This window comes from Daktulosphaira vitifoliae, unplaced genomic scaffold (genome assembly GCF_025091365.1).
Source record: "Daktulosphaira vitifoliae isolate Bord-2020 unplaced genomic scaffold, ASM2509136v1 Scaffold_1, whole genome shotgun sequence".
Classification (NCBI taxonomy): domain Eukaryota; kingdom Metazoa; phylum Arthropoda; class Insecta; order Hemiptera; family Phylloxeridae; genus Daktulosphaira; species Daktulosphaira vitifoliae.
The window spans coordinates 68982077-69007107 of record NW_026099572.1 but is presented as its reverse complement, the minus strand read 5'-3'; the positions used below and the strand labels follow the sequence as shown (position 1 = coordinate 69007107).

The following is a 25031-nucleotide window of genomic DNA, read 5'->3' as shown; positions in this document are numbered from 1 at the left end:
TTCTCATCTCTGCTACACTTATTCTCTGCTCTACTTTCTTACCAACCGCCCAACACTATTAACCATACATCATAGCTGGCCACACAATTTCATACTAACTTTAAAAACTATAATTNACAATTTCATACTAAATTTAAAAACTATAATTAGTATTTATTCATATATTATATTTTAAAATCAAAGAACTACTAATCAGGATATAATTAAAGAAATAAGAGTTCATGTTGCTTTTAAAATATTTCACCAATTTCTCTAAAGGAAACACTATCTACAGATTTGCATCGAAGCGTTTCTTATGATAGTGATTTTAATCACTGTCAGATATCATCTATACATGTCCCATCTATGCCACGTCTATACTGTGCTTCGACCCCACTGTGCTACCGTTTTTTTTTTATAACAGAATTTGTTCGTAATGTTATTTAGGTTATGTTTTTCTAATACTTTTAATAAAAAAAATTACAATATGCCGCCCTAAGCAATCGCCCGGCTTGCAGTCACTCTAAGCCGGTCTTGCTTTTGAAATTCCCCCCTAAAAAAACTATAGACCATGTCACTGGTTCAAAAAAAGTGAAGGGTTAGTAGTGCATTAGCAACTTATTATCACACTTTAAGCCTAATTTCGAAGTAGTAATCAATGAATATGCCTTGTTATAATAAAACAATTAGGTCTATTTGAGTGACTTTTAATATAAAAAATTCTCAAATAAAAAAGTTCTTAATACGCTTGTTAATCGTATAAAGAAATGAAGAACTGAAACACATTATATCGCTCCTCATTTTAAGCTTTATAAATAATATACAATTATTCTTAGTGACGTTATAAACAGTGTGTACACCAATGGTGAATTTAGGGATCATACTCATCATAACATGCCCAATTTAGGTACAGTAACATAATTTAAAAGCTAGTATGTGTTTCGTATCAAATTAATTTCATATATTGCTGATCTTTTTTTTATTTCAAAAATTTTTTTCGAGGTTTGACTTAATAAAAAAAGTTTCCACAATCAAATAAAGTAAAAAAATATTCAGGATCTGAATTTGTACAATTTTACTATTTAGTTTATTAAAATGAATCTTGTAAATACAGTTGTATAATATTATAGTTTACGTTTTTCTACATAAGTACATCTATGTTTCTATGAAAACGCAACTTATTATTCCTTTTATTAATAATATATACTAAATTTATTTTTAGATGTATGTAATAATAATACTCTAAATCTTGAATAGATAATAACTGTTGAATATGAGTATATTTAGTTGCTGTTCTTCAGGCGAATAACAATTACGATAAAAATATTGAAGATAACTATAATGAAATAGATCTTTACTTATAAAAAAAATTATGGGTACCCATTAGTATGTGTATAATAACTTTAAATTGTGTGTTCTTCTATTTTCTTTAAGTTTTTATAATTTTATTATAACATTTATTATATTATACCATATTTACCCTAAAATATAGTTGAATTACATGTTATAATTAAGGAAAAAAATAACGTTTTGTTTGCTCACGAAAAAAAATATAAAACTTAAATAATATAAAAGTTTTAAAAATGAGGGGATTAGAATAACAACTGTTGCATGAAAAGTTATCCATTTCCACTTAACTTACACACTATAGTTAAGTTATAGTGTGTAAGTTAAGTGGATTAATATGAAAACAAATATTCCGATGAAATTTATAAGTTTAAAATTTAAAACTTTTAACTAGTTTAATTTATAATTTATTTAGCTTTAACTATTAACTTATCGCCTTATGTTCTATATATATAAACAAAGGTCGTCACAGTTAAACAAAAAATGTAATTTTTGAATAAAAAATCACCGTTTTTTGTGTTATTATAATTTCTACTTCAGTTTTAGATGCGATGCAAAGATGAGAATATATAATTTTTGTTATGATTTGTGTTTTTTATATATATTCATGAAAACTCTCAGATCTCATTGAACTGATTTTAATGTTCATTACGTTAAAATAACCCGATTTTAATCTAATTAAACCAAACGTCATTGGAAATTATAACAAAAAAAAAACTTCAATTTTAGAATTTTAGAAAAATATTTTTAAATTTTGCTATCGGAAAAATGACATTTTTAATAATTCTTTTCTGCATTTTTAAAAAGACTAATTTTTTTTTGAAAACACTGATCCTAATGAAATTAATATCAGCAACGCAAGATATAATTACCTTTCTAATGGCATGTTTTTGGGTGTGAAAGAAACCACTTGAGTGAAATAAGTAATTTTTTAACTCAATTTTTGAAAATGTTTTGGTATAGTTGACAACTTTTAACCTAAAGTAAAATTAAGTCTTGAAAGTAAACAATAATATCAAAAAAATTGTGAAAATTTAATTTTATTCTAGTTTTGCCTATATAACAGATACCATATGTCTAAATGTAACCTTCACTATAATTGTATTATTTATATAAATAAAATTTCAATAAAATAATTAATTTAAAACAGAAATATATTAGATAAATTATAAGTGTTTTTTGAATAGACTTCTATATATAGAAATTTTAAAATTAAACCACTCTCTTAATTTGAATTTTGACATTTCTAGGCGAAAATATAATATTTTAATTAAATTTAGTTCTAGTTATGTAGTTTATTATCATATATTATAATCATTGAAACAATAATTTTGCCTGAAATGTAAACGTGATGCTTAATAAAAAAATAGAAGAAAGAATTCTTAAAAAAAGTATTTTTTCTTATGTGTATTAGTTTATAGTTCAGTATGAATCATTCGTGACGCGTGATCTAATGTTGAGCGGTGTGGGGTAAAAAATGTTAAAAAACCTAGGACAGGAATTCCATTTCATACGCACAGATCTATTGTATACTAGACAAGGAAAAAATGTATGAAGTGGCGTACAAGCACTCACACAAACAAATATATATAACATGCGCATATTGCACACTACTATGTAGTCTATACTCGGGCCATGTTATGGTAATAGCCACATTCCAGAGAATCCGCGGTCTGATTGGCTACTGTTTCGGTGATGTCATGCGATTGATAATGGGACTAGGTATCGACTAGGCAACGCACCGCGACCACTCTGTATACTCGTTTTACTTGTCGAGGTGACGGGGGCAACGTTGCGTTCAGTCAGACCATTTCCAAGATGGCGAAGTGCGCGTGACATCTATCGTCGGTCGGTCCGTGTGTTAATTTCGAATATTAAATTTATTTTTATTTTGTTTTAACGGCATTTTAAACCGATCAAATGTATTTATTAATCTCGGTACTAGTGTGTTTGAAAACGAATTAAATTTGTGACTTTGATGGATATAATACAATGCCAAGACGACGGAACGGAGAGATACCGTTGCCCGATGGTTGGGATTTTGCTAGAGACTATGATGGAAAAGTGTATTTCATCGATCATAACTCTAAGAAAACCACTTGGATTGACCCCAGAGACAGGTAAAGATATTTAATATTTTACTAAGTTGTAATTTTAATTTTTGTCCCGCGAAAAATATTATCAAACAATTGTGGAGTGCACATTCCTTTGACAGAAATCCGGCTGGAACATCACGGTTTTTTATTTCAAACTGTCGTCAGAGCCATCTGTATTGAAATATGCCAAACTTTGTTCATTCCCCGCCACTTCCTTATTGTCTATTCGGTAGTTTAGTGAATACCATATTAAATCTTATACCATATTAAACTTCATAGTTTTTTCGGGTCTATTGACATAATCATGGATATTATATATACTAAACATTTTACACATGATTTAGTAGATTATACCAGTGATTTTTTTGGACATTGGAAAATCATTTAAGAATTCAAGTTGATTTCTGACTAACAACGTATATAAACTATTTGAATACATTAGTTTACAAGTAGTTTCATTTAAACATGTATACAAAACTAATTTCTAAAATTTAATCCCTATTTTATTAAAGTTAGCAATATTTAAACATAGAATTATTTTGTTTTATTGTCATTTAAGTGAATATTAGTATTTATTGATATAAATAATTTATATAATGAATATTATTATTATTGATGAAAATAATTAAATTAAAAATTATCACTTTCGAATGAAACAAGCATTTAAATGGTACATTTTAGAAAAAAAATTTTCAATTAATAAATTCTTATGAACTGATCCTTGTAAGAAATTTGTTTACATAAATATCGTTATTTATTTAGCACTGATAATTTTTATCATGCTTATATTTACTTTTTATACTCATGAAATTTAATAAAATACACAGCAAGTGTGATAAGAGTATAAATATTTGTATGTTTGTATAAATATTAAATATTAAAATTCTTTTATATAAAAAGTAATCACATTCTTTAACAAACTTATCAATGTTTACTGAAGATTTTGTTTTGTAATAGCATTATGCTATTTGATTTCTATAATTTTGATTGAGTTGTAATATTTATTATAATACGCAATTTCCTACCAGTAAATCATTTAAGTTTTAAACCGCTATAAATTTAAACCCTCGAAAAATATTTCGATTCTAAATAGTAAATTTTTAGGTAAAGTTTAAAAGTCGATTTATTTTTTCAGTTCATCAATTAAAAATCATAATTTGATAATAATTTTTGTTATGACTGACTAAAAATGCACGCATTATTTATACTGATAAAAAAAAATGTATTATTTATACCGATATTTAATTATAATTTATTTGTTATGTCAGAAATGGTTTAAATTTGCTTAAAAACACTGATATATATAATAATAGTCATTATTTGTATCTCTGTTTTAATTGATATAATAACCAATGGTTGGGTTATTGTACTCTATAACTTTTGTTCTATGTATAATGTAGAATACAATATTACCTAATTATTGTTAATTAATAATTGATTAAAAATATATTCTACTTTTGGTTAATTTTATTTTAATCTCAATTTAAGCTAGAAATTTTTTATTGTTTATTATTTCGTATCACTTTTGTCAATTTAAATTAGATCGAACAATGGTAAACTATTTAAATCGTTTTAGTAAAGCTTATAGTTTTGCTACTCCTATGTACGTAAATAAATAATTTATTCTTTAGTGGCATACTATTAAATTTTGTGTTATAAATAAACAATCTTAATAGACCAGAAGACCCTCTCAGATTTGTAATGTCGCCATGCGGTCTATGAAAAACATATATTTATACTTAGATCGTCCAAATGACCTGTTATATCGACCTTTCAATTATAAAACTTCCTAGCATCATCGATGCCAATAATAGAAGCTAAACAATTTATGTTATTTAACAGTGTATTCGGTTACCATTTATATCTATTATTACATTTTATTGGTTTAAAAATATTTACTATAAATCAGTATCCTCATCATTTTTCTAATAAATATTTTTTTCGCCTAAAGATAGACATAATTTATATATACTTAGTTTCAGTTTTAATGAAATTGAAAATTTAAAAAAACAAGTAAAATATATTATTGAGAAATTTTTAGAGTCTCATTATTTTTATTTATTATTTCTTCATTTATTTTGAAGTGGGAGAGATAAAAAGTTTTAAATTATATAATTTCAAGATTAAATATAATTGTAGTTTCTTAGGAGTATTTAGTTAAAGGTAAAAGAAAAACTAAAAATGTATTTTTCGTATCATATTTGATTGAATGAAAATATATATAGGTACTAATTAAATATCTATTTAGTTAGTATATGTATATTTGTATTTATTAAATTGATATTGTTTGCAAAATTGTTTAGCATTCTAATTTTGTTTAAATACTTATTTATAGTTTAGTACTTTATCCAACACTTTATTTGATCTCACATTCCAAGTTCATTAATATAGTAAAGAATATATTAAAATATACATTATTTTCCGTAGAAAATAATTTTCATTAATTGTATAGTTTTTATTTGTAAAATGGTTTTATAAATTTACCCATATTTAAATTACCATTGTACCAAATGATAGATAAATACAACATATTTTAAATGTTCAAAAAAATTGTTTATGTTTACAAGAGAATTATAATCTGCAGCAATTTTTAAATGATACTATACAATAATCTGAAACTTCTAATTATGACTTTTTATTCATATGTATTTTTTATCAATAATGCAATTGATTTTTCTAAGCTCTAACGGATGTCTCGCTACATTTTTTTTTTTTTTATTATTATGGTCTACCTAATGAATTTGCTTTTAATTGTCCAAGATAACCTTAATAAAAATACATTGTTTCAGCATACGTTATTATTCAATTAGGTGATACAATTTTAAAATTAATTTCTATATGACACACTAGAATAAATTAAAAACTATGGTGTGTATATATGAGTATACTAATATTTATATATATATTATAAAATCTATCAATATAATATATGTTTTTTCAAGTTTTTTATCGATACTAATATTCAATGATATTTTAATATAAGGGTAGATAGTGATAAAGCGGAATGATAGTTTTGTGGTAACTGAATTTAAATGCAAAAGAGACATAAAGGAACGTGAAAAGTATAGAGGCATAAAACTTACGAGTCATAGTATGAAGTTTTGGGAATGGGTTATAAACAAAAGAATAAAAAGAGAAACATAATAACAAAGAATCAGTCTGGTTTTTTGCTTGGAGAGCCTACGACGTTTTTTTGTGTGAGACAACTAATTAAAAAGTATAGGGAGAAAAAGAAAATATTTTGTATGGTATTTATAGATTTGGATAAAGCATTTGATAAAATTTCGAGGGAGGTTTTAATGAGTAAAGGAGTCCCAAAAGGTACATAAATATAATAGAGATTATGTATGATGGCACTTGTACCAGGATAAAAAATGTGGCCGGAGTAGTAGAAGATTTTAGGGTAAGAGTAGGAGTGCACCAAGATTGGGCTTAAACCTTTACTTATTTTCTATAGTGATGGATGAAATTACTAAAGAAATACAAGGAAAGATACCGTAGTGTATGTTGTTCTCTGGCGAATAGTGCTAATAAGAGAAAATGAAGAAGTTCAAAAGTTAGATGCTCGAGATGTGGAGATTAGCTCTTGAAGAAAAGAGATTAAGGATTAGTAGAAGTAAGACAGAATATATAGAGTATGAGTATGAAGAAATAAAACACGAGGATGATGAAACAAAATGAGTTATGGCAATAAATGAGGATATGATAGTTGAAGTGGAAGTTTTAAATATTTAGAATCATTTGTACAAAAAAACAGTGGTATAAACGAAAATTTGAGACATTCAGCGCGGGAGGATCAAGTGGAACGAAGCGTCTGGTGTTTTGTGTGATAAGAAAATCCCAATGAGGCTAAAAGATAAGTTCTATAAGTTGTAGTAACACCAATTATGTTGTATGAGTCAAAGTGTTGAACAATTGTCAAAAAAGTAAACCTCGTCTAGTGGGTAGAAACGTATGTTTCTCGGGATCCTGGTTCGATCTCCAGAGTGCCAACGTAATTTTTCTTATGATTTTCTCATTGGTGGTGTCTGGTCTCTGGTGCAAGCCGATCATAATACCCGTCCTATCGTGTCTATTATTGGCCTAGTCAAGAACCATTTTTGACTCCCTAACATGTGAAAGAAGGCCACCACCCTTTGTAGTATGTTAAGTTTGGGAAATAGAAGGATATAAAATAGATCATTATTACTATATTGATATTGAATTTTTATTGAAGGATGGTGTGGCCGTGTCGGTAATTCGACAGTACCTGATGCGCACTGTGTTTTGGGTTTAAGACTTGGTCACAGGCGGCTCCGTTTACTGAACATGTCATCAATTTAGTATTTATAGCTGCCATCCCTCTCTCTGGCGATGGACTAACCACACATCCTGGAGTATTATATATTGTTAAAAAACTTCCTCTTAAAGGATGACGCAGTCGCCCTCAATAAGCCGTTAATCGCGAAAAAAAATAATTATAATATTAATAATTAAAATAATACAATTTTATATAAGTAAAATTACATATTGTAATTGTCATTACATTAGTTAAAAAATAAAAACACTTTAACAACAAAATTTTAACTAAAAATTATTAAACAAAATGAAAAACTTGAATAAAATTAAAAATGAATTTGACTTATTTACTCAATGAGCAATATAATTAACACATTTGGTAAAATATTATTAAGAATCTTATTTATTTTGGGGTATACATACTATTATGTATGAGTTATACTTTGAATCAGCCTGCTGTTCTTATGTGATTTTTTTTGTTTTAAAATTAAATAAATCGAGAATAAAAATTGTTATAACATATAAAAAAATTATTAAGAGAATATCACATTTAAAATATTTTAATCCTATTTAAAACCAATTTTTTAATTAAAAAAAAAAACATTTTTTTCTCAATCTTAGACTGATGAGTGGAGCGACGATATGATGTGTAAAAGGAAGCATAAGAATAGCGTCAATCGTGGATAAAATGAAAGAAAATAGGCTTAGATGGTTAGGTTATTTATGAGGAGAGAAAAATTGGAATCTGTAAGAAAATTTATGAAAATAAAAGTTAAAGAAGAGGAACAATAAGACCGTAGAAGAGGTAGTTGGTTGTAATTAGAAGTGATATGAGGACTGCTGGTGTGTATATAGATGATGTAGGAAAATGTGTTAGGATACGAGTGGCCAGTGGTGTAGCCAGGGAATTCAAAGCTTCTCTCCATTGATAATAGTATTCATTTTTTAAATAAAGTGTTGAACAAAAAAAAGGTCCCTAATATGGAGTTTTAAAGATTTTTTTACTATCTCCCCATTATGAAATTCTAGCTACGCCACTGCAGGTGGCCACCCCAAATATTTTTGATAAAGACGAAGGAGAAGAAGATTGGGGTTAATCAGACGATGTCAAAAATTAATTGTTTACATAATATTAAAATTTAATTATAAAACTTATTAAATGTATTTATTATTTATATACGATGATAAAATAAAATATGTTTGTAATGAGTATATGTAGATATAGATGTTTTTCATTTGTACAATACATTCACACATACCAATTTTATTTGATTACTTCAATTGACGCAATTCTTTAATAGAACATCAGCAAAAACAATTAAGATAAAATATAAGAATAACAAACATATCAACATTTTTTTTAGAAGCACATAAATTATTACAATATTTATCATCAAAAAAAATAAAATAATTTTAGATGAAACTTAGTTTGTAATAATTTTTATATTTATGATTGAAAACAATAATTTCAACAATAAAAAAATTTTTTGAGAAATCTTGTTATAGTATATCTTTATAATAATTTAGTCGATTTAAAATAATCGAAACCCGTTTTTTTATCAATATTGACAGTTATTTTTATACTTCTCTATTCATGCAATGAAAACTAGTATGATGTAAAATATGACTGTTGAGTAATAAAAAGTTTTAAATAATCTTACGTTATTAAGATATTAAAAGATTTTAGGAAAGATTAATAATCAGTATAATTTATTCAATATTTTAAAGTACTTTATGGGTTCATTCATTTTTATGATTTCATAACTCTAGAGTCGAATAAAAAGTATGATGACAAATAAAGATTTGTTTAAAAAAAATAAGTTATCTACCATCAGCGGGTAATATGAAATGAGGATATATATCAATTTTTTTTTCGCGGGAGCATAAATTTTGTATTTGTAATTATGAAAAATATTATTAATGCTAAATAATTTTACAAAAAATATTTTATATTGTTGGCTTGTATTTCTAAAATCTTAAATTTTGTTGATATGTTACTTCTTTTATTAGTAGATTTATGTTTTGAATGTTTTTAATTAATGATACTATAGTATAACATGTTTTAATAACTTGTAAACCTCAAACAATCATATTGTTTCTAACTTAGACATTTCTATACTAAGTAGATTGAATTACTTTTTGGTGTTGCTATTATTATATATCGTAATATTAGACATTTCTTAAAATATATTTCAAATTATATTTTTCATAATATTTAATAAGTTTAATAAAGCTATAAAAATTTGTTACAGGTTCACCAAACCTCAATCATTTGCCGATTGTATTGGCAATGAATTACCTCTTGGCTGGGAAGAGGCCATCGATCCTGTCATCGGGGTTTATTACATCAACCATTTCAACCGTAAGTGATTTTTAGTTTATCATTTATTTTCCTTTATTATCTGGCCTATAGTTGTTATTATTGTTATTATTATTTTGTAGAATGCACCCAATTGGAAGACCCGAGGTTGGAGTGGAGAGCTGTTCAAGAGGCTATGCTAAGGGATTATCTTCATACAGCTCAAGATGTATTAGAAGTAAGTGATAAATTAATATAACTAAAGCAATTTTGAATTTTAACACAACACTTTTATAGAGCTATAAATTATATTATAATATATCATATTTTAATACAATTAATTACAAGAAAATGAAGTTAATTGGTTTTAATTAATGAAAATTAGCTGTATATTATATTATTATACCTTGAATCAATACATTTTAAGTTAAGTTATCACCAATGCCGTATAAATACATTGTATAGTTGCAAAAATGTTCTTAAATTCATTTTAGGCATTATTTTTGTTATTTTATCAACTCTTCAATAACTGTACAAATATATTATTGATAGTACTCGTTTACGAATTAGCGTACGCAATACTACATGATTAAGTATTGATCAATTGTGTTATTTGAGGAATTTAAACGATGTATCATTCAAAAGTGTTATTATGATAGTAAGATTTTTTATACGGTTAAAAAGAAAACAATAAGAATATTTTTTTTATGGATACGATATGCAGTTACTTTTCGTACTTGTAGTATGTTCATTATTTAGTGATAGTTCTGCCCCACTTTTAGTTCAATGACAAATTCCTCTGGACTAACCTGACAAGTCATAAAAAAAATGTTAACATGCGCAGATATCTGATTATATATCTGTAATATTTTAAATTCCATAATAATTATACACAGGGTGTTGCCAGCTGCTGATCAGCAATTTAATCATAAATTGCGGAAAGTGTAGACCCATTTATTTTTTGTATATCTACATTTTTTCGCATTTCATTTAATATTTTTATCGCTGCAAAACGATTTGTAAGTGGTAGGAGGCAAATATATTGTGACGCCTGTTTGTGTGTATTGTAGCGAATAGTTCAAACTTCGCCTGATTTGTGTGTGTACTATTCTTCCGGCTATATCTTAAAAATTCCAAGTCCATGATAAATTGATTTATCGACCGCCAAAAGTCATTGAAACCGCAATTGATTTTTAAGATATTATTAAATAGCACATTCCGAATCATTTCAATGTTTAAATTCTTCTCTCGGACAATGATGCAATTTCAATTATACCGTTTATGTATTGCACATTCGTAAAACGAATTAGTGTATTAACCGCTGCATTTCCATATAAAATAAATAGGTAAAAATCTAAAGATTTATTATTCTAGTGTCTTTAATACTGTTTTACAAATTACCGTATCTTCAAATTGATGTATACTGATTAAGATATTTTTATTTGTTAGCCTAAATATTTACAGTGAGATATTCGAGTTTTTATCGGCTATTATATAACAGTTCAATAAATTATAAATTATTATTACTAAACTATAAACTAAAACGTGGTTATGTTTTTTCGTTGTATTTTAAAATGAATGTGAGGGGTGCTGGCAAAGAATATAAGTCAGGCTGTTTAAGCAAAAAATTCTGAATCGTTTTAAATTGATTTTCCAAAACGCATATATTAGTATTATGTGGTTTTTGGTCGCGTGGCTCGTTTTCTTTGGCTGTTCCAAGCCGGTTTTGCGGTGTCGGTGGGTGGTGGGTGATTGATGACGGCTAGGTGATTGTGTTGCCATGATGATAGGGGACGTTAGAATGGAAGGAGAGAGAAATATTTTGCTCGGGGCACAACGTGTTCAGTGGGCGCTGCGGGGCTCTCGTTGCTTGCATCCCACCGTCCGGTGACGACTATGTTGTTTGATACCAAAAGAATGCGGTCCCTCTGCGACGTTGTCAGATCGTCATCGTTTGCTTCACTATGTATGTGGAATGTGAAATGTACGGAGCGTGCACTGTTACCAACACGTACTCGCCGCATTTACCGGATCAACGACAAAATATTTATCTCATTAAACATTTTTCTCCTAGTCTCTTTAGTCGTTTGATTACTCAATTCCCTTTCATTGGTCAATGTAATTTTTGTGTTGTTGATATTGAGCGACTATAACAAATGTGTTTACATGGAATTTAAAAAAATTACCATGAGAAATTACCAGAGAGTATAGAATTGTAATCCTAAAATTAAATTAGGTCAAATTGTGATATGACCCAAATATTGTTAACAGGGACTGGAACCATGTTTTTTAGAAGTTCCGGTTCGGGTTCTTTTAACCATAATACTATAAGTTCCGGTTCCCAAAAATCAATGTTCCATTCAAATAGTTAAAATTTAATTAAAATTAAAGTTAAATTAAAAGTCTCATGGATTTAGGATTCAAATATAAATTTAACTATAATATTTAATTATAACTATATGGCTCTAAATTATTCAATAATAATTTAGAGCCCTATAGGAAACAAACAGCCGATAATTATGTTTATTATGTTTTAAATATGATTATTTCATTTTAAAATTAGAAATATAATATTATGTAGACAACAAACATTTTGGAACTCTTGATTAGTTCATAAATTTGACAAACTATAATAGAGCTTTTATTAATTCCTACCATTCTCATTTTTTATCAAAAATATAAAACTTTGCTACAAATTATACAAATAAAATACTGCTTTAAGGCTAAGAACTGTGTTAAACGAACCTTTATTATTAAAATTTCCGGTTTGGATCTGGTTCGTGGTTATCTGAAAATAAACATTTCTATTCTAGTTCGGGTTCTAAAAAATTTAAGGTTCCGGTTAAAGAATCGTTTTTTTCGTTTCAGTCCCTGATTGATAGGATGAAAATATTTTGATTTACATTTTGCCAAAAACTAGTTTAACAATGACTCGTAGATTCATTTTTCCCGGAAACTGTTGTTTTATGTCCTACAAAATGTATTAATTATTGTTTGACATTTATTACAAAAGAAGAATTGTGTTATTAGTTTTCTAATTTTCTTGTAAATGTCCAAATCGTTATCAGTTTTGTATGTACCTGATTAAATAAAAAATAAGTTTAATCCTGTCTCAATTACTATTGAATAGAGTTTTATAAATGTTTTTAGTCATAAAATTCAGAATTGACTAGAAAAATGTAAACAAAGACATTCTCTATTTTTATCAGTGTAATATACGTTTATTTATTAACATCTAAATCAAATTTTTTATTCTTATAATTGTTACTTTGTGTCGATTAAACAAAGATGATAAAAAGTAATGTAAATTAAAATCAAGAAAAATACCTCGGCTAATGCATCGGTTGCTATTTGCCACTAGTGTTACACATGCTGACGATAGGATTTTTCATGTGTGTACGAGTGCTGTCACTCAGCAGCGATTTGTTATAAAAATGTTAGAAGAGAAAGAAATAAAAGTAAAACAAATGAGAGAAGGAAAAATGTGTCTAAGTCGGCAACGTTGCAACTGGCTGTGCTGCTGCTACTGGTGTTATGACTGCGGCATAACACGATCAGATTGTTTTCTAAACTGGAAGAAAATAAAAATAAAATTGAAGACAATGAACCATCTGCTCCTTTTTTTTAACTGTTACATTAAAGTGATTATTATCTGTCGACTTTCTGTATACGAAATCATGTTTATTTCGGCTTAACCCATTTAATGGATTTATATTCGATTCCTAAAATAGTAGTTTAGATAAAGAAAAAATTTTTTAGATTTTCGTCAATTTCGTTGAATAACATTTGAAAAATTCCTCACGTTGATTAGTCAATGGCGCACATTCCATCGATTTCACGTTGAACAGGTGCTTGCCACATTCTAGGGTATTACTATATTATGAATAATAGATACTAAAAAGCAACAGGAATTTGAACATTATGTTGATAATGTTTTATATATTATTAGAAATTTCAATGCTTTATTTGGAATAATTATACCTCGTACATTTAACGATTTTGCCGTCTTTCCATTAAAATCCAACTATTAATTATAATATACAAATCGTTTCTAATATGGTTTACTTTAACAATGAACTCATAAATTTGATTTTAGTTGAATTTTTACACTTTATTAGTTGGAGAATAGTTCATAACTGATAAAATCCCACCTTGAAGTCTATGAAAGAGTGAGTGGCCCTGAAAGTCAATCGGAAAAAAATAATCATTATCGGAACACCGGAAAAGTCTTCAGTGACGATTTTGATTGTGCATGTTTATGTTTAAACACACAAAACATCTATGATTTCTCCAGTCCCCTTCCCAATTTTTACAATAATCGTTTGATGTACATAGAACATATTTCATCAAGGCTATTCTTTGCTCAAAACCTGTCCTGGAAATACGTCATAAGTATAATAAACTTAGAACATAAGTTAAATTTAGGCCGAGCCGATAGTTATATTTACATTTTAAACACACTAATCATTAAAATATTTAACTTTGGTATGCGAGATCAAAAAATTCTTTTTCATTTAATTTCGACTTGTTTTTGCTTCTTATCAGTAAACAGAGATTCTTTATCTTTATCATTTTTTTAGTGATTCGAATAGTTGTTCATTGGTATACAGAATTTTTTTTTTAATTAGACACAATTAACTGATATTTTTTACTGATAATTTTAGCATATCTTTTTTAATTTTTTTTAAGAATGATAAGAATGATGTACTTACTAAATTAAAACATTTCATTTACGATTATTACATTAAAATTACTATAACATACATTCATGAGTTTAATTTAATCATATAATCACTTATAAAATCTTTCTATGTCTTTATTTCTAAGTGTTTAATTATAATTTTAATTCTATCGTTGGTCGTAGAGCTTCAAACGATGTATAATATATTAGCCAACATTTTTTATGAAGTAATAGTACTTTTAATATTTTATTTGGCATTGATTATTGTAATTAAAAGAAAAATAGTATTTTTAATCCAGAAAAACGTGTAAAAACCTAATGGTTATAACCAAATTAACGCTACCATTACGTTAATTAAATTAATAATTTTATACATATTAATTTTTTATTTAGATAATAGTTAATTTTCATCATAGGCTTGATTCTGGGGGTTTAGCAACACCCCAAATTTTGCCATAGCCTCTCAAAAATTATGAAATTATGTATTTTTAAGTAGAAATACTTTTGAGGCACGGAGAAATCAAATCATACCTTAAAAAAATGTTGCTTAGATTTCGCACAGAATTACATGGTATTTTTTAATAAAGACCACACTTTATTCTTATTCAGAAAGTATATAAATGAAAAATATAATATCGTCTTGTGTGTATTTTTGTTGTCTTAATAATCTGCAAAAACTAATGAGACTTAGTGTAATGAAAAATTCTAAAAATTAACTCATAATTTTATCAAAAGAATGCTGGTAATAATAAATTTTGGTATTTTACTACAAGACCTTGCTGTCGGCATCTTTTTATCGTTTATTAGATTAATTGCACGGAAATATTTTTACGAACAATATCTCTATTTAATGCCATGCGGCGGTTTTAGAGATAAATATTTTGTAAGTCTTCAGAAATTCCACACTCGTAGCTATTAAACTGTAGATTAGAATTCTTAGATTTAATGTGTTTTATATGTCAGAAGATTAAATTGGTAAGTGCCGCCGTAACTCTGGGGATGAATGTCTACGTTACGAACCCCTAGACCATCACGGCACAGCTACCTCGCGTGGTCATTGTTCTGAGTTGTTTTCTTCTGCCATCTTCTTTCTATATACTTACACAATATAATGACGATAATAGTGATACATTCTATACTATTACTACTACTACTACTACTACTACCATAATATTATGGTCTCGCGGTGTTTTCGTGGGTAAGACAACGACGACCGCCGCCACGTTCCCTCACCACGGAATAGTTGGGATTCCGTAGCGCAAGGCCGAATTCCTCCAAGGTAGACACCCGTCCTCTCTCGACCCGCACACCACCGCCAATCCACCGTCATTCCTCGGCATTCCCCCCACCCGCCTTCGTAGCCGCTGGCTTCGGTTGCGGACGAGCAACCGAAAAACTAACCCCTTGGGTCAAATTCCGGTCCCGGGATTCTGTGTGTGTATGACCTCAGTCTCTTCCTGCGGCCCGCAAGTCCCGTGTTGCGCGCGCGCACCTTTCTTTCACTCAGTTTGCTTCCGACGGTTTCTTAGAGAGACAACGAGTGTATTTTAAAATATATAAAAAACGATCATTGAGTATTGTTAAAAATTGTAATTTTTTTCTTTGGACACGTGGATACCATCGTCAAAATTGTTCTATCGTCTTTTTAGTTTTTGTTATTGTTGTGATGTGTGCGTGCACTATGTTTTCACATTACTGCTGCGACACTTGGCCACCGCATTGTGATTACTCTTCGTACGACCAACTGGACGTGCAATACTACCGGGACAATACTGGCCGACTCTATTATGTTTATGTAAGAAACTATTTTTACCTGCCTTGGAGTGCTATTTTACTTTTTATTACTTAAATTCAATGATAGATTTTTTAAAAGTATCAAAAAGGAAAAGCTTTTCGTTAAGTTTGAACATCTGTTATTATAATATATTTCTTAGAACTAGCCAAAGATCTTGCGGAGCCATTTTTGAGATGATATATGGAGACATAGTGTAAAGTTGCAGACTTTTTTAATGAATGATTTGAAATATATTATTACTGTTACATAAGTCTTCTATTATACTCTTTTTTTTCCAGCCTACTTAGTTAAACCGCTATAATTCATTTCGTAGTGCGATGGTTTACTTTTTTTTTATTATTATTATTATGGTACTATACATTTTGATAGTCGTAACGAATTGTACCACTTAATACGAAATCTACACTCTTGAAAAAAATATCTAAATGTTCACATACATGTATTGGAAGTTTTTAACGCATTCAATGTAAGGATAAATAGTATTAAAAATGTTAAACTGGTGTATGAATTTTCAATACTTTATGTCAAAATTACACTACTTGTGAAAAATTAACGTGTCTATTAAAAGTGTTATATTGACGTATAAGAATTTTGGGTCATTTATTACAGTATAATATATTTTATTTGACATAAATGTTTAAGTAAAACAGTTACTATCTATTACGAGAGGGGTTAATACTCTTATTATTCTGTAGTCTATATGAATTATAAATTTATTATATATACTGGTGTAATTGAATACTATGAGTATTTAAAAAAAATTTAGAAATACAAGTATTTGCATTGCAATAGCAACTTCTAATACTCGAATTTTCTGAAATGTTTTCAAATTAAATTTTACATTCTACCGTTAAAAAAATTCAAACATCGGTCAAGTTATAGATATTAAAAGAAAAATTATTTAAAATGAACTTAGTTGTTTTTCAAGTTTTAAATTAGTGTTTTAAAATAATGAAATAATTTGTGACCTTACACTTATTTAACTTGACATTTTAAATAATTAAATAAAATCTATATGATAATTAGTGAGGTTCATTACAATTTTAAATGATTTTTAGTTGATACATTTATTCAATTTTATTGGCTATTCCTATAATTTGTTTCATATTAAATAAATTACATTGATATAATATTAATTCAAAGGAATCGCATCGTTAAAACAAATTTATTTGCCTTAATTATTGTTATTTATTGTAATTTTTTTTAGTTACAAACGGCTAATTATAATTTAATAAACAATTAACAAACTAATCAACATCTATACACTTATATTTTAAAGTACTTAATTGTCAACGAAAAATAACAAATTAGATATACAACAACTTTTTCTTGAATAGACAAACGTAAAAGAATGTGTAGTGCAATGAACATTTGAAGTACTCACATTTTATGTTAATAACACTAATGACTGGAAGTAAAGCGTGGATCTGTTTATTTTTATTTCTAGTCATTTATGAACCGCACTATTTCTATTCCATAGTATAAATTCTAATATTTTTTAAGAAACTTATTCAAAAGATATCGACAAGTCATTTTCTTAGTTAAAACTTTTTTTATTTTTAAGTTATTAAAACATGTATTTTTTCATTAAAAAAAAAAACTTAAATTGATACTATTTGGGATAAGAGCAATTTTTTTTTTGAAAATCAAAAAAATGATACTATTTACTTTTTGAATAGACTTTTCAAAAAGTTTTATATGAAAAAAACAGTATGTTTTATACTTTTAAAGATTCTGCATGTGAGGCATAGTTAATCAAATAACTTGTATATTTATTCATTTATTTATTATTAATAAACATCATTATTGTAATTGATTGGTAATTATTGCGAGTTATTTACTAAATGTAACTTTTTCATTTTATAGGCTAAAAAAGAAATTTATGATATTAAACAACAAAGACTATACCTAGCCCAAGACGAGTACAATCACCTTAATAATGCTCTGTCGACATTAAACACATCTAGAACTAGTCGTGAGTATTTGCATAGTATGACATGTAGTAAATGAGAGGTACAAGAAAAAACTGTAGTAGTCCTTTTTTCGATTTCAATTTTATAGTTTGATTTGATAGGCCAGTGTGTTTGATTAGCCATAACATCGAGTAATAAATACAATTTGATGAACAATTTTTTTATTTTGCTGATATTAAAGCATTTATTTTTTGTTTAATTACTATAAGAATAAGAATTTAGATCTTTTTTTTTTTTGCTTCCCTGAAAAAAATTACAGAAATAGACTTCTATCGTTTTCCCCTGTCCTCTTCAAATGCAATATTTCCTCAACAAATATTTTATTAAATACAATTTTTTTTTTTTAAAGTTTGTTCAAGCTCTAGTAATATAAGTACAAAATATGATCCTGATTTGCTCAAGTCGGACGTGGCTCATGCTAGAGAAAGGGTTACTAGGTTAAAACGTGAGCTTGAACAGATTGGTGTAGAAATGTCGTGTACTCGTCGTGGAGTTGAAACACTTTCTAAGTATGTAATTTTTTATGTTATTAGTAAGAATAATAAACCATTACAGTTTTATTTACTTTTTTTTTCTAGTGTTGAACAAAAGTTGTCAAATGATGGCAGTCGATACAATGTTGTTGAAGCTCAAGCTATTGTTACTGAACTAAGAGAGATTCAGCAATCTCTTAGCTCTGGCCAACGAGAGCGTACTGGTTTAATGCAATCTTTGGCCAAGCTCAAAGATGACCTAACAAGGTTACAACTTTGTTCTGCAACTGACGATCCTGATTTACAAATCCAACACTCTTCATCTACCCAACTTAGTGACAAACTAAGTACTGCCTCTCAAACAGATTTATCAGGCGAAGTAATTATTTATTTATTTTTATATATAAACCCTAATTAGCAAAGAATATAAATAATACAATATTAAAACAAAAATACATTAATAATTAACCAAATAAAAACCTCACGTGTATTATAAAAAAAATCAAAATTACAATTATTGAGTTCATTATCCATAGGCATTAAACGATTCAATGAAGCATTCATACTATATATGTAACGAAATGACGGAATATAAAATGATTTTGAGCTTCGTAAATGTTATCTTGGAACTTGAAATATTGAATAGTATTCCTTATTTCTGAACAATCTATATTGTTATACAACAAATTAAAGAGCCACATAACATCTAGATATTTTCTTCTGCCTCAAGTGGTACCATATTTTAACATTTCATTATTTGTTATATTTTTTACTTTTATTTTAAATGCAATTATATTAATACATTATATTAATACATTTTATTTGCATATTTTCTAAACTTTCGATTAATCTACTCTTACGTGGATTCAAATTTATTAAACCAAATTCTAGTATTGATCGCGCTAAAGAAAAATATAACATTATAAAAACATGATGTACCTGAAAGTTTGTTACAATTTCTTTTGATAAAACCTAAAATTTATAGATCTTTACTTTAAGTAACTTCTCAAATTTTGAGACATTTTGACAAATTCCTTGACAGCCATATATCTAAATTTTATTTCATGTGAAACAATTAATTTTCATGTTAAATTAAAAATATTTATGTACCTAGTGAATAAAATCAATTATATTAATCATTTTCAATTAATTATTTTATAAACTTAATTTAAATTAAATTAAGTTTAAAAAAAATTAAATAATAATATTTTATACCTATAAGTAATAATAAGTACTTATGAATATGTGTAGCTAATGCCAATGGGTACACGGTTAGCTGAAATGGCACGAATGCGACTTGAATATGATGAAGCACGAAAACGAATCCAAAGTATTCAACAGCAATTAGCTGATCTCGAAGAAAAAGTTATGCCTGGTCAAGAAGAGTCTGATAAAGACCGTTTATTATTATTTCAAGAAAAAGAACAGCTTTTAAGAGAGTTGAGAAGTATCACACCACGGTCGCGTAGTCATCAAGAAATGACTGATATTCAGGGTGAAATAAAAAAATTAGAGCAAGATTTAAATAATTGTTTAGAAATGTCTAATAGAGCTATCGCAGACAGGTATTTATACAATATTGAAAATGTATATTTAAAATTTCTTGAAATTTAGTCATTAATAAAAAAAATTTTAGGTTAAGATTGCACGAAGAAAAACAATTGTTATTGCAACAGCTAAAAGAAGCATTACGATCAATGACACAGCTAGAAACTCAATTGAAAACATTGTCAGCATCTACATTATCTGTTAGTTCTAGTTCAAGTTTAGGATCATTGTCTACAACCAGTAGCAAAGGATCACTCAGTAGTGGATTAAGTTTTACAGATATATATGGTGGACCTCAATGTCTAGCTCCTGCTACCTATGATAGACCAGTAGACATGGCTGATCTTCATAAAAGGTATATTTTCATTGATAAATTTTGTAGTTCTTATATAATATCATATTGATTATGGAAATAGAGTTGAGAGACTGTTGCGTGATGATATTCAACCTCCAGCATACGAAAACATGAATGATTCATCAAATTTGTTGCCTAATGTAACTGGTGTGCCATATACTCGAAACTGTAGACCCACTAGTCCACCATTATCACCTATATCTGAAACACCTAGAAGCGTTTCTGCTGCAGTTAGTGATGAATCAGTAGCTGGTGATTCTGGTGTATTTGAAGCGAGTCATAAATCAAACTTCAACGCTGAAACTTCTCAAGTTCAAATTCGCTTAAAGTATTCAATTGCTGAACAAGTGTTGCATATATGCATAGAGAGATTACGAAATGTAGTGGCTTTATCTATTGCTGAGTCTTGGCAATTGTAAGTTAAAAATAAAAAATCTTTATTGTATTTTCATTTTTAATTTTATATCTGCAGATATGTGAAAGTTATGCTTTTACCAAGCAGCTTAAATCCTTCATTAAGTGGTTGCACTAAACCTATATCAGATCTATCTAAAGCGAGGTTTGGTGATAGTTTTGCATTTAATTTGCCAGCCAATAAACTTTGTACCAAAACACTACAAGTCAATGTTTGGGGACTTGGTCCAGAAGATTTAACTGAGTGTTTGGTAAGTAAATTAAAGTAATTATCATTTTATCATTAAATAACCGATTATTTGTTTTGAAGGCATGTGCTCAAGTCAGTTTGGCCGAATTCAATGAGACTGAGAATAATTCTTGGTGCAAGTGGTATAATTTGCTTAGTTTAAAATTCATGCACAACAGTGGGTCTTTGCCTTCAATTTTGCTCAAAGATGATGGTGGTGGATCTGATGATTCTACTATTATATCTTCTCAAACGTCTACTCTTACTAGAAATCAAGGTAATAAAAAAAAGGAATAATATATGTTTAATTTAAGGTAAATATTCAGTATAATTAGTATAATAATTTTTAAAACATTATTAGGTTGTTGTGATGATAGTGATCCTAAATTTATAAATGTCGACAATTTAAATGGAAACACCATTGAATATGATGAAGGTGACTCAGATGATAGTGTGAGTGACGATGAAGATGATGATGTTGAAGTTGATGATATTGAAGTTTATCATTTGAATAGTGATAAAAAAAAACTCGATAAAGTGTTGGAAATCCCTGTAAGAAAAATAAATAATTACTCAACTTTTTTATGTTTTTCATCATTACCTTGGTAAAATACTAATTTTTATATTTTTTATTTATTTTAAGGATTTAGAAAATGATAAAGAAGACAAAGAAACAAATACTGATAGTGCATTTAGTATGAGTAGTAGTGAAAAAAATAGAGTACCTCCTACAATTATTGTCAAGCGATCTCAAACGTTTTCTCCAGCTGCTAAAAACCAATATATTTGTAAAGTAAGTTTTTAAAGTAATGTTTATATATATATATATAAGTTTTATTATTAATACTCATAACAAAATTATCTAATTTAAATTTAAATTGAATAGTTGAATCGCAGTGACAGTGACAGTGCCATGAACTTGTATAGAAGACACATATCATCTAGTGCTAGTATGAAAGGAATTGGAGGAAGCAATGCTGATATAGCATTTCGGCGCAATTGTTTGGAGAGGAGGTCTTTGCGTCTAAGTCGTTTGCCTGGTATTTTACCTAATGGTTATGTGCCATCAATGTGTGGCACATCTTGGTGTCGTCCACCTAGAACGTCTATTGATTTGGAATTAGATAGACAAGCTCAACATGCTAGACTATTATCACTAAATGACGAAATCTCTAGGCTCAAACAGTTAAAAAATACCTTAGAAATAGCTAAAGAAACAGGTGACACTGATGTAGCTGCTTGGGTACTTGAGGATGAAGAATTTCAAAATCTTGTCAAAGAAGTATGATTTTAATATATTATTTAAAAGTAGAAGTATGTTTAAAATAAATTATTATTTTTAGGCTGGAGATAAAACATTAGATGAAAAGAAAGTTGAAAGACGACTTAAAAGAGCCTCACAAAAATTATACAATTTAAGAAAAAGTAAAGCTGGTCAGGGAAAACCAGATATTATTTCTTTTAAGTAAGTCAAAAAAAAATTTATAAATAAGGTTTTTTATATAAATCTTACTGTTATATTAGAGAAAAAATGGCATTTTTCACACGACCTGGTGTTTCTGTACCTGTACCCCCTAGTAGTAAATCATCTCGGGAATCAAAATCAGCTGAAACTAGATATCAGTATACTGTGGACCGGATATATGGAGTAGAAGTTTAGTTTTATTTACATGTTCATTATTATACTGACAAAATAAAATCCCACCTGCTTTTATTTTCTAAGACTTTGATACTATTATTTTGTACATAAGAAATATGAATACGTTTTGAATTATTACTTTTGTAATATATTCAATGTTACATGATTGTTTTTATTTTCTAGATAGATTTTATTTATTGTTATATTATTATTAATTATTATTATTTTATTGTTAAAGTTAATGTAAAACGAACAAAAACAATAATTTGTATGTGCCTTAATACATATAGTTATAGCTGACTAGATTTTAATGTGTATCATATGTTTATAGTTAGCAATTTGCCATAATTTATTGTTATTATTTTAATAATGTATTAAAACTAAATGAAACTAATTAGAAATTTAAGATCTGACATAATCTATTACTATGTAGTATATACTATACGTACAAAGATACAATTCAATGTTTCACAAAAATGGCTGTGACTAAAATTTGTATGCTAGAGTAATCTATATATGAATTCAATCTTGAAATAATTCACGCCTCTTAATTGTTCATTTCTTTTATGGGTGCTATTCTTTATCATATTTTTATAAAAACTATGTTAAAAATTTTTACATATATAATATTTTAAACCTGTCAGGGTAACTAATAACTAAAATTGTATTTTGTATTTTATGTTGTAGCATACAAACATGTATTTGTTTTTCTTATGGGTGTATAATTATTACTGTTTTGAGTTAGCTTTTTGTACATTTTTTATTTGTATTGTTTTGTTGAAATATTTTTTCTTTATCTATTGTTTTGTTCATACTGTACATATTATCAAAATATTATATGTATTTATATATATATATATATATATATATACAATTACCTAAAATCTAACAAATTTGTTGTAAATTATGTTAATACTTAAGAATCATTATAATTATGTCATTTAAAAGTTAAATGTAATTCCTAATAAATTAGGATACAAATTTTAAATTATTATTGCATTTTTTTTACATTAAGTAGGTTTTATAATTATGCCTCTTTAATTCGACATACTTGTTTTTTAAATCGGACTATATCCCTTAATACAGGGGGAGTTCAAAACATAAAAATGATTAGAGAAAGTAGAACTTTTTCAACTTAATTTTTGAAAGTGTTCCGGAAATACTAATACTTTTATATATATCTTAAATTAAAGTTTATGTAATATAATTTAATATAAAAAAAAAAATTTTGGACTTTATATTGTCTTCACGGTGATAATGGCTATCAAATGCTATTTTTGTGTGAAAATTCTCGATTTAATTTTTTTAATTTTTAACTTTATAATGCTATAACTTATTGAAAAGTGTATGGATCAACACAATTTTTTTATGAGAAATAATATTTTTTAATAATCCCTTTTTCATTCGACATACTTTATCTTAATCAGGATATTAATAAGGAACTAGTAGATCATGTAATTTTTAGAATAATCCACCAATTTTTTAAAATTAAACACTATCTAAAGATTTGCATCGAAGCGTTTTTTTTTATAGTGATTTTAATCACTGTCAGATATTATACTTGATCCAACTATGCCACGTCTCCACTGTGCCGCGACCTCCCTGTACTGGGTTTTTTATTTTTACCACCATATTATAACTATAATAAAAAACTCAAACCATTACACTTAAAAAATCATTAATTTGAGAAAGTTAATAAAAATATAGGACATTTAAAACAGTACGAAAATTAAGTTCTTTTAATATAATTGAACTGAAAGCATCAATAATGATAAGCTATAAAAACATATTATTACTTTATTACAAAACTAAAATAAACGGCTTTTAATTTACATAAAATAATCATTACATGTTAATGGTATACTTTTCAACTGAAGTTTGATAGTCGTATTCCATGTAATTTAAAAAACTATTAAATGAAATTA

At 27.4% G+C, this 25031-nt stretch overlaps 1 protein-coding gene across 2 annotated transcripts; it reads left to right on the top strand.

Moving 5' to 3' along the window:
- Nucleotides 1-3063: 3063 nt before the first annotated feature.
- On the top strand, nucleotides 3064-23768 carry LOC126897234 (protein kibra). 2 transcript variants are annotated; one of them, XM_050670684.1, is made up of 16 exons: nucleotides 3064-3446; nucleotides 9953-10062; nucleotides 10143-10237; nucleotides 18342-18450; nucleotides 18798-18957; nucleotides 19027-19300; nucleotides 20173-20486; nucleotides 20558-20824; nucleotides 20886-21239; nucleotides 21297-21489; nucleotides 21549-21744; nucleotides 21829-22019; nucleotides 22111-22260; nucleotides 22354-22749; nucleotides 22811-22932; nucleotides 22992-23768. In XM_050670684.1, exons 1-16 carry the CDS (start codon nucleotides 3319-3321, stop codon nucleotides 23125-23127), a joined length of 3195 nt encoding a protein of 1064 aa, XP_050526641.1. In that variant the 5' UTR covers nucleotides 3064-3318; the 3' UTR covers nucleotides 23128-23768. The 2 variants fall into 2 exon arrangements, with proteins under 2 accessions (XP_050526641.1, XP_050526650.1); XM_050670693.1 differs by lacking the exons at nucleotides 3064-3446; nucleotides 9953-10062; nucleotides 10143-10237 and adding an exon at nucleotides 16196-16475.
- Nucleotides 23769-25031: the final 1263 nt, after the last annotated feature.

Excerpts from the sequence above, each read along its gene's own strand:
- LOC126897234 (XM_050670684.1), top strand. The coding sequence starts at position 3,319 with ATGCCAAGACGACGGAACGGAGAGATACCGTTGCCCGATGGTTGGGAT. Across the intron at positions 10,063-10,142 it reads TTACATCAACCATTTCAACC|AATGCACCCAATTGGAAGAC; the intron begins GTAAGTGATTTT and ends ATTATTTTGTAG. Across the intron at positions 21,240-21,296 it reads ATTGCTGAGTCTTGGCAATT|ATATGTGAAAGTTATGCTTT; the intron begins GTAAGTTAAAAA and ends TTATATCTGCAG.